At 38.9% G+C, this 14,334-nt stretch overlaps 1 protein-coding gene across 1 annotated transcript; it reads right to left on the reverse strand.

The window, feature by feature from the left end:
* Positions 1-286: 286 nt before the first annotated feature.
* Positions 287-14,117, reverse strand: LOC137111802 (xaa-Pro dipeptidase-like). Its single transcript, XM_067495123.1, has 15 exons — positions 13,988-14,117; positions 12,015-12,198; positions 11,454-11,581; positions 10,624-10,687; positions 8,340-8,387; positions 6,874-6,935; positions 6,507-6,551; positions 5,578-5,653; positions 4,668-4,714; positions 3,642-3,710; positions 3,097-3,174; positions 2,719-2,867; positions 2,196-2,380; positions 1,051-1,242; positions 287-710 (listed from the first exon to the last, which is right to left on the reverse strand). Exons 1-15 carry the CDS (start codon positions 14,002-14,004, stop codon positions 579-581), a joined length of 1,476 nt encoding a protein of 491 aa, XP_067351224.1. The 5' UTR covers positions 14,005-14,117; the 3' UTR covers positions 287-578.
* Positions 14,118-14,334: the final 217 nt, after the last annotated feature.

Consider the following 14,334-nt stretch of genomic DNA (forward strand, 5'->3'; position numbering starts at 1 on the left):
TCTTCACAGCAGCTTTTCCCGATTCCTAAACTGCTTTTGTTTACATCACATTTAGGATGAAGAAATGCTTGGTCATATAGGTCAAAGACAGGATAACAAACATACTTCATATTCTCCACATATAAAAGGAATTTGCAGTATGAGTTGATTTAATGATGTTCCATCTCCAAAAGAAACTGTCTGGAAACGTTCTTCAGTTGAAGACTGCTCTTGTTGGCTGGTTCACTGAAGCACTGTGGTCCAATGTACTATACAACTGTATGAAAGAACTGTCTGCTGCACACAATTGCAAATTAAAGTTTATTTACTGCAATTTCACAGGATATATTTATTGAATTTAAAAAAAAAGACCGTTTTTTATATAGAGCCACAGAAATCAATACCTTGAGTGTCCTAAGATAGTCTCTTAAAGGAACAGTCTCTATTATCAAAACTCTCAAACCATTATAAAAGCTTTCTGAAGATACTTTTTTTTTGTTTCTTATTGCCATGAGCCATTTCTACTGCTTAATAAAGATATTGATTTTATCAGTTATGCAGATCATACTCGATGGTTTATCACTGAAATGAGAGACCATTCAGAACTTCTCACTGCCGAAGACTTTTTCAGAGTCTGCCATGAAAGCCTCAATCTCCTCCACCGTGCGAGGGACGCATGTCAGCAGCTCTATACCATCTGCTGTTACAGCAATGTCATCCTCAATGCGGACCTGCACACAGTATTGACAAAGTACTCAATAAAACAAGGAATCTGAGAATCGGAGTAGAAGATATTCAGAGGCAAATTGGATGATGAACAAGAATAAGAATAATAAGCTGGATTTTTTTCTCCACAGTTTGCAGTGCACTGACTGCAAATCCATTAGCAGCAAAATACATGCAAGCGAGATTTAAACAAACTAACAAAAAACACTCTGTAGATTGTATTTGAGATTCTTAGCCTTTAGCTTTTGTAACCTTGGTTCTTAATGAAACTTGACTTGTGTCTGACACTCCTCCACTGAATCCAATCCAACAAACAACCAAGTAAAACTGTGGTGCCATACTGACCCCTCCAGAGCCACGAAAGCGAGCCAGCACTTGGCTGTTGATAAAGCAGCTCTGGGCAGAGTTGGCCAGGGCCTGGTCCAGCAGGTGGTTGATGAAGTATATGCCAGGCTCCACAGTGAGGACCATCCTTTCCTGTACGAGACGGCCCATCCGAAGACTCCTCAGTCCAGGCTCATCGATACGCTCCACTCCCTGCACAGAAGTACAATTTGTTAAACCTGGGCTACACAGTTTAAAAAAACAAATCATTAAATTAAACCATTAAATTGTTTTGCAATAGCAATAAACAGTATCAGTGGCCTGGTGGCTCAATGGGTAAAACATCAGACAGGGATGCAGAAGTCACCAGGATCAAACCCCAGACACCCACCCAGTGTATTCTTGAGCAACACATTCAGGACTAACTCCCTAGGTGTCAGCTGTGTGTGCAGAATGCTCCTTCAGGTGGATGTGTTACATGCAGAGAACAAATTTCATTGTAACATGTATGTGTAACTGTACATGTACTCAATGACGATAATAAAAGCATTTATTCTAATAATCACGTACTTTGACTATTGTTGGGGTAAAAAAACTGTGGAGTATCTACAGCAAAATGGGACAGAAAAACACATTTACTGTACTTTCAATAATGAACATTTTTCAGTTGTTTACAATTTCGCTGCAGCCAAATGGAGAGCAGAAAATAGCTTAAAAATTCTGGTTTAAACTGTTTATAGATGAATGATAATAAGTTAATTAAATCATCTTCCAAAGATGCAAATGAAAAAAGCAAAACCTATTGTCTCTAGAGAAGCAGGCTGAGCACTTTATTTAAAGTGTATTCAGCACAGTCTAAATTGAGACCTTATGCTGGTGAACACTCAAGAGTCCCACTGGAGCTACTGTGGGTCAACTGTCTTCAGACTGTCAAAATCCTTTACCAAACGTGAAACTGTTCGTTCAGACATTTCCCCTTCTTCTCTTCTCATCTTCAACTTGGCTTCTTTTAGTTCTACTCTCACTGCTTTATGGAGGTTCTCTCTGTTAATGATGGCACATCAATTTTGTTTAGTTGTGCTGCTTTCTGGAGATTTGGACTGTTACATCACTAAATACTTGTGGTTGGGATGTGAGCCATGTGAGTCTCAGTCTGCTGTTCTCACCTCAGGATAACCTCCCACATCGTGCACGTCAATGCCCAGCAGGTGTCCCAGGCCGTGGGGCATGAAGACAGAGCCCAGGTGAACTTTCATCATGTCTTCCACGCTGCCCCTCAGGATGCCAATTTTCACCAGCTCCTCCAGGTGAACCCGGTCAGCAAGGCGGTGCATGTCTGACCACTTCACGCCTTAAAAATAAGCGGCTTTGTTAATGAACAGAAGATGTGTCTTTAACTTAACCTTTAAAGGAAGTAGTTTAATGTTTATATTGGATAGTCTAAAAACATAAGTATCAAATACGACGTTTCTATTTTACACAATGCATAGGAGGAACATTGTAACAGACACAGTGGTGGATGACAACAGAAGCCTTTCTTCAGTTCTTCAAGCGTGCAAATGTATTTTTAAAGGAGGAAACACCTACAGTACAGATGTGACGGCAAACTCTTAAGCACATTTCCTCCTACATTTCCAAATGTGTACTTCAGTAAAGTGTACTCAAAAGCTATACTTAAAAGATGATAACCTGGTTTGATGGCAGCCATGACAGCTCGGGAGGACTTGAGGACAGCCTCATAGACGGCCCTCTGGTCTGGAGTGAACTTTCCATTAGCTGGGAAGGAGCAGGTGATGTCTGAGGTGTAGCAGTAGTACTCTCCACCCATGTCAAACAGACTGCAGGAGGACACCATAAAAGTATGGACACCAACTAATTGTGTTTGTGAGCAGTAACACTAAATACTGCAGTTTCAAACTGAACTACGCCATTTGGAGTCACTTCAACAAAGAACAATTAGTCTGATGGAACAGTTCCCCCTTTAGGAAACGTATGTATAAAATTGTGATTGGGTTACAATCTAGTTCCATAAGGTGATGGATGTAAAAACTACTGAAAGCTACTCACCACATGTCCCCATCCATAATTGTCTTGTCATTCGGAGCCCCAGCATGGCCATAGTGGAGGACAGAGGAATTATGACCCCTGATGTTAAGAGACAATGCATGAAATAAAGACAAATAGTTTATGAAACTGTCATAACATTTCCTAACTGACAAGATGGTTATTGCATTGAATCTGATTAACAAACTCAGTTAAAACATTTTGAATTACGTTGTGTATTTCAGGGCATCTTCAAAGTTCTTAACTTGAACAGGAAAATAACTTGCAACCTTGACCACCAATATCTAGGAGATACTCATTACACATGGCCTTTTATATTAAAGGCCAGACCATGATTAGCAGCTATGTCTAAAAATTCTTCATCGATATTGATGCTGTCAGCTGGCAGTGACCTTGCATGAGGAAGGGAGGTTATGGACTGCTTTAGCAAGCAGGGTGTGTTTAGGCTGAGGGGATATGCAGGATTCAGCAGGATTCAATTAAATATGATATTAAACTAAACACCCAAGTCAGAAATAAAGGTAAAGAATTCCTTAATAAAGGCTTACGTTCCACAGATACAGGTGTATGAGGTGTGGCGCATCCCTCCTTTGGTGTAGCAGTAATGCTGGAAGAGGCTGCAATGAAAGAAAAAAACAAAAACGGGTAAATTAGATAAATATTAATGTAAAAGTTAGGAAACTAAACATCTTCAGCACAGCAAATATCAGAGAAAACTTCAATTAGCTGAATTAGACAATGGACCTGCTCCTTTCTCGAGACTTTAAAAATTCATTCAGCACTAAATCTTTAAGTGTCAGAGTCAAGCACATCAAACAGTTCTATGGATCATCGTGGTGCTGCATACACATCAACGACAGATGAGCATCACTAACAACTGGGTGAAAAAAATAGCTAATTATCTTAATAAATGTACAAACAAATTGCTTTGTAATTGCTCTCCTTGGCCTTGGATTAAAAATCTACATACACCCTATCACAGAACAGTTGTGCTTCTGCAAAAAAATCTGTTTGTGGTGAATCAGAAAATGATCATTTACCATAACACAATTTCCAACATAAGCAAAACCAACTTCGTAAAGTAGACTGTTTATACCCTGTTACTGCAATAATTTATTTATCAGTATTTCATTCAACTCTTCATTTACTCTTTACTTTGCATACAGCAAAGTACTAAAACTACCTGACCGTGCCAAGTCTACCACTTTAAAGAGTGTAACATGATGCCACACAAACAGTAAGACCTTAAGAGCATATAGCTTATTGTATTTATTAATATATATTAATTAAATTGTGCAGTCCTTTCATTGAAACCAACAAGGGTGTTATACAAACACCTTCACCTGCTGCTCATTTCTAATGTCCGGTTTAAGGTTTAACAAGTCAACAAGTCAAGTCATTTTGGGCAAACGTTTGCATCCCCTTATTTTGAAATAGCAAAACTTATAGTAAAACTTTTTTCCCACCAACATATGTTTTATTGCAAGTTGAAGTAGTACAAATGTTCCTTCTCCTCCTACTATCATGAGAGTATGTGAAAGTAAAAAAGTCCATTGACAAAATGCACTACTTGCCTCTCCATTTCATATTCTTTTTTTCCAGCCTTCACATTCTTCATGATCTACAGAAAAAAGTGGGATTATATGTCATTCGAAAAATTTAAATCCACTACAAGTCGAAAATTTCTACTGACTGTCTTAAATCTGATCATTGTCCAAATGTTGCAGAAAACCCCAAACATATACTGTAACAGGCAGGTTGTAATGTTGTTAGATTGAATTACGTTCTGTCCACTCCACTTTATATGCAAAATAATGAGTAGGTGAATGGATTCTTCTACTAAGCTACTGTATTTTTTCCTTTGTTTATTCAATTCAAGGTTATTAGCATACTCTGCAGGATTTATGCCAACTGAGCATAAAGACTTTAAAAATTGGTGAGAGTGCCCTCAAGCACTGGATCATTTGTGTGAGCATTTTCTCTTTCTTTTTCTTACACAGCTATAGGGATTGTCATCAGTGAAAACTTTCCCAAAGGGTGGTTTTGGAGACACATGGGTAACAACCTCCCTTTAAAAACTAAGTGTAATGAGAACAACAGAGAGAAAAGAAAATTGAACCCTCATGGGGAGTGATTTCTGAGGACAAATAACCTTGTGAGTTAACTGCTCCTCAAACCCTAAAGAAGAAATTTTTCATGGTGATAAAGCGAAATTTCGTGCAGAACTAAAATATTGCTTTAATTTTACAGCTTATTGGTCAGAGGATCTCTTTGTTAAACTGCTGGACCATGAGCTACTGGATAAAGTTAAAATCTGTAGCATTTAAACACTTAATAACTGTCAAGGATGCTGACATCTCTGAACCCTTGTGAAATGTTTCAAATTCTGGACATTCCATTTCTTTCTGTTTCTTTCTTTTATTGTTTGAATACACCAATGTGAGAACCCTTGCAAAGGATTAGTGTGACTAAGAGGGATCTCACCATTTTGTGGGCTTCACTGGAAATCCTGTTGGTGTACCGAAGGACCTCCAGCTCCATATCTGTCTTAATCAGACGGCTGAAAGAAGAAGTTATACGCTAATTTATCAGTACTTACACTATGCACAGCCAAACAATATACAGAATGTATCCAAAACTGTCACAATAACCTAATGCAGTATCTGCATTGAGGTGGTGGATATGGGCTATTTTTCACTTCGTCTTTATCACCACATACAGTACTTATCCAGCAGACTGTCGTCCTGCTCTACGTAGTAAAAAGTGACAAGGACCTGTCATTGTTGGAATGAAGCTTAATAATAAATATCTTTTCCCTCACACCCTGCTTTGTTTCTCTGTTGTTCTTGATGTACACTATTCGCCTAATCTAATTCTCTCTGTCACTTCCACTTTTTTATTTGTGTTGGGAAGACAGTAGCAGCACCTTTATCGCTAGAAATGACAAACATACTAGAGGGTGTTAAAGAGTTTTACAATAATAGAACCACATAAATAACACAAGGCAGTGGTAACCAATAGTAACACTAATGAAAGTTAAATAAAAAGAAAAGGCCTATTAAAAGAGACCCATGTGGGGTGCGGACAGTAGAGGGAGCAGAGGGGTTTAATCAAGTCTTTCTCCCCAGGAGGTGTGCTTGAAAAGCATTCCTCTTTATTTCAGAAAATGTCAATTCAGTCTCTAATGCCAAAGACAACCAGGTAAGCACGAAGTCTATTACATCTGTGCAGACTGACTTTTGACGCTAACGGGGGAAACAACAACCAAAGAAGAGCCCCTGTACCTGATCGCACACACATGATTACCTGACTGGGCAGGTGTAATTGTAAAAACTAGCAAAATCTGACGGAAGAAACTTCAAATTGATTAAAGGAGAGACAACAGTGATCTTATCTCAAAAACAAGAACTTACCATTCCACAATGACTGGGTGCAGAAGAGTGTTGTTAACCTGGAAGCTGATGAACAAGTCACAAGAATCACAACATTTTAAACAGAAACGCAATCTGAATCTAATTGTTATAATACCTTTGAAGCATATGTGGGACTTCTTTTTTCAAAGCAATTAGACTCAAAATGTTGAGTCGATAAAATGTACTTGGTTAAAAAAGAATATATGGACAGGAGCAATATTGCCATTACTTGATAACTAATAAGCAAAGGCAAGATAGTTTCCTCCATACTCAGAATTAGCTTAATCAGAAACTATGCATGTATGTCTGCAACCTCTCAAAATAAAGTATAATTATGTTCATGTAAAATTATACCAATTAAACATACCGACTAATTCCTTCAAAGGAGGCTTCACGGCTGATGCTCCCACTATCAGTATTCTGTCCTCGCTGCATGAAAACAGAAACACAGAAATGACTATGAGAACTATAGATTATTAAAAAGGGAGTTTATAATAGTCATGTTTTTGAAAGTTGAAAATGTTTTAGAGGTGGAGCAGGTCTGACTCGAGTTTTTACCTTCATCACTAAGAACTATGCTGTACAATACGCCAACATTACGCTAAACTATCTTTTCATCTTCTTCTTCTTTTCCTTTCGGCTGTTCCCTTTCACGGGTCGCTACAGCGAATCATGTGCCTCCATCTAACCCTGTCCTCTGCATCCTCTTCTCTCACACCAACTAACTTCATCTCCTCCCTCACTACATCCATAAATCTCCTCTTTGGTCTTCCTCTAGACCTCCTGCCTGGCAGCTCCAACCTCAGCATCCTTCTACCAATATATTCACAGTCTCTCCTCTGAACATGTGCAAACCACCTCAATCTGGCCTCTCTGACTTTATCTCCGAAACATCTAACATGAGCTGTCCCTCTAATGTCCTCATTCCTGATCCTGTCCATCTTTGTCACTCCCAAAGACAACCTCAGCATCTTAAGCTCTGCTACCTCCAGCTCTGCCTCCTGTCTTTTCTTTACTGTCACTGTCTCTACCACTCCACCATGAACTCTTCTGTCACACCTACAGCTCACCTCACCACGGTCTTACAGCTCTCATACATGTCCTGCACCACTCTCATATACTTCTCTGTCATTCCAGACTTCCTCATACAATACCACAGCTCCTCTCTCGGCACCCTGTCATACACTTTCTCTAAAGCTACAAAGACACAATGCAACTCCCTCTGACCTTCTCTGTACTTCTCCATCAGCATCCTCAAAGCAAATACTGCATCTGTTGTCTCTTTCTAGGCATGAAACCATATTGCTGCTCACATATGCTCACCTCTGCCCTTAGCCTAGCTTCCACTTCTCTTTCCCACAATTTCATTCCTCTGTAGTTGTCACATCTCAGCACATCATCCTTGTTCTTTAAAATGGGCACCAGTACACTTCTCCTCTATTCCTCGGGCATCCTTTCACTCTCCAAGATCTTATTCAACAAACTAGTCAGAAACTCTACTGCCACCTCTCCTTGACACTTCTATACCTCCACAGGTATGTCATCAGGACCAACTGGCTTTCCACTCTTCATCCTCTTCAACATCCTCATCCCTTCACTCTTACTAATCTTTGCTACTTCCTGTTCATTTTCCTCATTCATCAAGTAGATTCGGTACTGTTTAATTTGGCATCTGTTTTACATTGGATGCCCTTCCTGCCACAACCCTCTGCATTTATCCACACTTGGGACTTACACAAGAAGACAGGTATGCCCCTTGTGGTTGCTTTAAACGTCTTATCTTTCATATTAAATAATCAAAAAAAAGAAAAAAAGAAAAGGAACTATGCGTACCAGTGTTAGGAGCACTGCTGGTTTCAGATTGGACAGGACATCAGCGATCTGCAAGGAAGCAGACAGGGAATAATTAAAAGAGTGGGATGCACAGTATGGCAGTGGAGACAGCAAGCACCCATTTCTTTCCACTGTCAGGCTGCAGAATAAAGGTCACTTTGGCAGGAGCCATTGTGGCTATGTGGCCTCTCTGTTGTTCAGTAGCAAGCTGAATGACAAACCTCAAGTGACTTTTTTACTCCTTGGCCAACAGCCTAAATGCCAAAAAACAGAATCCTGATTCAGTGCTCTCAGACTCTGTGGTGATATTTGAGCATAGTTTTAACTATTATCCCTAAACATTTGCTGCATTGTCTTTATAAGAGGGAAAAATCCTCCTAACCATTACTTCTGAAATTGCAACACTTTTAGACACTGGAATAATTTCCATGACTGAAATTATTAAATTATCAATGTTTTGAATAGAGTTGTGAGGACCTCATTGTCAGTTTAACAGTGATCACAATTAGCTGTAACAATAACCTCAGAACATGAGAGGCTGCCAAATAATCCTTTGTTAAATCTAAGTAAAAGATTGAAGATTACAAGTGCATTTGGTGCCTGAAGGTTTACTCGTGTTTCCAATGTTTAAGTAAATTACACTCGTTCTTTGCTCAAGCAAAGCTAGATACAAGAACTTTGACGTTTGCAGAGCAATGAGAAATTTTCCAAAAAAAGGCAGAACTTTAAGAAAAAAGGTAAATAAAAAAAAACAAGGTGAACACTTTTTTTGTTTGTTTTTGTTTTGTTTTTTCTCATTAAAGAATTTACTTGGAGATTATTGTTGAGCCACTGCTAATACTTGAATTAACTCAAAATATCATCAGAGGTAAACACTAATTTAAGGAGATTAAAAACACAATTCTCTCCAAACTACTGCATTCAATATTAAAACGAATTGCCTGTTAAGTGGGGTGGCATTAAGGAGTATGTGTGCAACAACATAGTCCATGCCTGTTTGAAAAATAAAAAAATATTCAAATGTTCCTAATGATCAGAACCTGGTCTGCAATAAAGAAATATTTTTTATGCACTACTATAGGCAGCATTGTAAACTCAATGCTAAACACCTGCAAAAGGGTTTTATTTTTGTCACTAAACTGGACTATTAGATCAACAACCACTGAGGCAAGTTTTATATGAATTGATGTTTTCTAATATTTTAAAAAGGACAACCTTTATTGTCATAGAGCACATACAGTGTACATATTGCACATACATGTTACAATGAAATTCTTCCTCTGCATTTAACCCATCCCCCTAGGGGGAGCAATGGGCAGCTACAGAAGGTGCTAGCGCTGAGCATCTAGCTCAGGGACACACACCTGGTGGACAGGCTGAGATTGGATCCTGCTGATTTCTGTTGCGCTACCTACTGAGCTATCAGGCTGCATAAATATTATAATGTTAAGCTTCTATTGCTTCATTAAAGAATTGGCTGTTGGTTGAGGTGATTATTTTCATCTCAACCTGTGAAAGCTTTGCAAATCTAACATCTCAGGCAGGTGTGGGGATGTAAAAGTGCCCGGGGTATCAGCAGCAGGATGAGTCATCAAAAGTTTAGAGTATAAATACAGAAATACACATTTAAAAGTATCTGAGATCTTCTTTAAATGCAAACTTGGGAGTGATTTGTTGGCCAGTGAAAGCAGTGATATTAAAACGTGAATATGTTATTTTGATTTGTCAACATTCTCACATCCAAAGCAGCTCTGGAGCTGTCAGTTACTAGTATAGCTCCCCTGGGAATCTGCTGTCAACACCAATATACTGTTTACCCAAACTCTCAGAGCAGGCAATTACAGTCACACTGAACAAAGGTGTGTTTAGATACTGTTGATAAAATGAAGAGAATGAAGCTGCAGGTTACACATTTTATCAGAGATCCCTAACACTGCTGTATTGCTCTATTTAATTAATTATCTGTATGATGCCCAGTTTCTTAGCCAATAGCACTGATATCAAGGGCTGGCAGCTTTTACATATTACTATAATATAAGTGCATGTCTCCCAGACGCATTGTACTTTAGATAGTCTTACAGTAAAACTGATACTAATGCTACCATGACATACTACTAATGTCTTCTTTTGGCAGGAGGTGCAAAGAAAAGAATGATGACTTTCACCTTTCAAACAGTCTGTGAAAGCTTTGAAAGTGCTTTTCTCTCACATCATAACTGGGTGACTTAACACGCAGGTTTGGTTACAGAGCAGCGAAAAGTCAAACACAAACACACACACTTACATCACAGGTATAATGCACTTCGTCAACAGCATACTTCTCCTTGAATTTCTCTTTAGAAAGGATCCTGTAAACAGATATGAAACACACAATTCTCAAAAACATACTTAAACTTTTTGCTTCCAAATAATTTATAGATGTGAAAATGCAAGAAGAACCAAAGTATATAGGCCATGGATCATAAGGAGAAAGCAAAACTAATGACCTCAATACATTGAAGTGCTGATAAAGGAACTTGTGAGGGAATTTTTTTTTTTTTTGATGTCAGATGCTTTGAGGTGTATGGCTCATGTAAGAGCAAGCATGTGACATGGTCAGGTTTTTTGCAAATCATTATGGTTTCACTGATTTCCCTTTAAACACAAATGCTAGAAAGTCTGTAACACTGCATGCGCCCTTTTTTAAATTTCACAAATTCCCCTAGTGCTGAAACCAAATGTGTAAATATTCTTGTTAATGTCTTCTCCTTTTGAGTGGAATTTGGGGCATTTTGTAAGATTAATAATTCATAATTTCCAAATTGAGGTATAAATAAATTTAAAACCTAAACCTAAATCTAAAACCGAGAGACTAAATGCACTCTCGGCAACCTGTGTGCTACAAATACTAGAACATTCTTCAGTGTAGTGCAATGTGTCACTGATGTAGTTTGGGGGATAACATACAGTATGATCACAATTCTGCATTTACAATGAACTAAATTCACACATGGTCTAACTGTGTTGAACATGACTTTTTCAGCCTTTCCTCCATGTTAAATCCTGACGTTATACACCAGGTTGGTGATGATTGTTGGCCATGAACACAGCTCTTTGAAGATTAGTCAGACTCACTCTCCCATCCAAGTAGCATAGCTTTCAGGCAGTTTGGGAACAAAAAGGATGGATTTCCCAGAGTCCACATCAATGGCTCCAAAACAGTCAGCCTCAGTTACTCCAAAAGTCCAGTGGAAGAAAGACTCCTGCAAAATTAAAAAGACTCAGCCAGGACATTACTGAGGAAGATTATACTAGTCAACTAGAGGAAAGCAAGAGCTAAGCAAAATTTGGTCAAATGATTATATGAGACGTGTAACGATGTCCTTGAACTGTTAGGTCAGGCCCACAACTAAACTCGATTTCAGAAGAAGTTAAGGATTTATGGCACTTCAAACACAGATGTTAATGATTAATTATTAATCGATTACCATTGTTGTAATTTACTGAAGTAAAATCCAGATAAACCAGTAAATGAAAGGAGATGGAGCCAGGACAAGCAGAAGAGACATAAACTCAATAATGGCTTTGGACCAACCCTTGGTCACTCATGGATGGAGGGCTAAAAAAATCCAAGACCTTGCCCACACCTCAGCGTGAGTTTTGTGATTATGCCCTAGTAAACTAATACCAACCTACCTGTCTGAAAAGGATGTCCGTGTCTGTGCAGTACCTCTGCGTCTGCTCTCCTCCCTGCAGCACCACCAAGGACTGTGGCACCACTTCATCTTTAGCTTTTAGCGCTCTGGACAGTCGTTCACGGTTCTCAGCAAATAGGGCAGCAGACACCCTCAGGGTGTCATTACCCAGCCAGTAAACCGCTCTGAAAGGATAGGGAGACACAGATGATAGGGTGGCTCAAGGTGGAGCAGTGTTTGGAGAGTTTGGAGGGATGAACATTTGGAGGGATGCCATGTTTATCACATGCCATCCCTCCAAAGGTGCAGGAGGCTATGCAAAGATAATTTCTTTAACACTCTCCTTGGCCAAAGAGGCCAAACTGTGCTGTTATACAGTAAAGTGGTAATTCCATTTCTCTAATCTGATATTTTTTCTGTCTCTCTCTGAGTACATGCTTGTTCCACACTTTAAAAAAAAAAAAACCCTACGCCTTTAAAAAAGATGGATGCTGCAGTATAATTAAAGCTTACATAGCGCACTCTATGAGCACAACCAGGAGAACCACGTGTCAAGTGAGCTGGGAAAGGAGACCCATTCTGTTCCCAGTTCTGTCTGGAGGTAATCGCTGGGATTTGATCAGTAGATTTGAGCCTAAAAACCAAGGTAAAGCAAAGCCAAGCCTGCCCCCAGAAAGAGTAAAGACACACTGTAGATTTAGACAGATCAACAGCCTTACAAGTGAAATGACTTCAGGGTTATAAATCTTGGTATCCAGCTATGGCTTTGCTGATAAGATAACAAACACTATATACAGTACCTGATCCAGTCTGGACAGTAACAAAGGTTAATCCATAACCACACAGTATATTATGGCTCAAGCTTTTCTGTATCATTCTCTGTTGGCTGAGTTTGCAGGTGTTATTGTGTAATTGTGCATTTGTGAGGACAAATTGGTCACAGCAAAGTGGTACTGATGGTGCTAAACTGCAAGCTGTGCCTAGCACATTACCCGCATGTATAATGCCGACAATCATTAAGTGGTGTCATTAAGGTATTGATTAACCCAAGTTAACTTTTAAAGGCAAAATCTTTGCTAATGTACTCGATGACATAATACTTTAAAGTGGGCCTGTTGTTTACCTCAATCACGACAACCTCAACAGAAGTAAATCTGCACATTTTATTTTTTTATGATTATCATAGCAGATTCCGGCTAGGATTTATCTCATGGGGTCAACAAGTCAGTCTATTGCTCAGTGTGCTGTCACAATTACATTAGTAAAAGGTTATTACAGTACATATTTTCCCAACATAACAAAACTCATATTTATACTTTCTATTACTACTTTCTTCTGTTTCTTTTGAAAAACTGGACACACTCCCTTCTCCAGTCCAGTAAATCAACCATCTGTCCACAACCCACAGCCAGGACCTTCTGTGATTAAGGGGCATAAAGCTAAAACCGCTTCGTTTAACAAACAGTTACAATCATTCTATTAGATAATAATAGACACACACGTATATATAAACATACAATTATAATTACATAATAATTGTATAATATTGTAAGAAGTCGGCTCATCAGGAAATTACTTCAGCTTTATAGGCGCAGGGTTAGTTATATGTTAATGTTTAGAAAAAAAGAAACCGAAAATAAGCTCTATTTGTGTGCAAACGTTTAATTAAACGCTGAAATAAACGTGCTATTAAGAGTTTTTGGCTAGTTCACAAAAGGTAAAGTTAACTGCACCTTATGAAGCTTGAAGTAGCGGTAACTGATTGAACTAACGTTACGCAAACTGACGGATACGATGTAAAAAGCTCATTGCTCTTTGCCAACTGTGGTAACATTTCAACGAGCTCAGGAGCTAAACACAGTGCCATCGCCATGTTGCTCTGGCCTGACAATAAAAGCTAAAACGCTACAGACTCTAGACGTTTTATAATCCAAAACCAAAAAACATTTTCCCCTGTCAGAAAAGTTCACTCACCGTGGACCTGCAGCCATGACGACGTTCTGGAGCAAACTGTCACGTGCTGATACGAGTCACGTGAGCTTTGCGCTGCAGTGGCAATGTGCTGTGTTCACGGTGTCGGGAAATATAAGCATCGACAGTGTCGTTTTCAAAAGGACAAAGGTCAGTAGAAACGGACATCAGCAAATGAGAAGCGAAGAAGAAGAGGAAGTTCAAAACAGTGCACGTCCTCAAGCTTATTCCTCAAAATGCTGGTGGAAATTCTTTACCCCATAAGTGTCTAATCATTGCAAGCAGTAGCAGTGAAAAGGGACCAAAACTACTAAATATTGTGTCCTTACAATACAATACATATATTATAA

This window comes from Channa argus, chromosome 2, assembly GCF_033026475.1.
Source record: "Channa argus isolate prfri chromosome 2, Channa argus male v1.0, whole genome shotgun sequence".
Classification (NCBI taxonomy): Eukaryota; Metazoa; Chordata; class Actinopteri; order Anabantiformes; family Channidae; genus Channa; species Channa argus.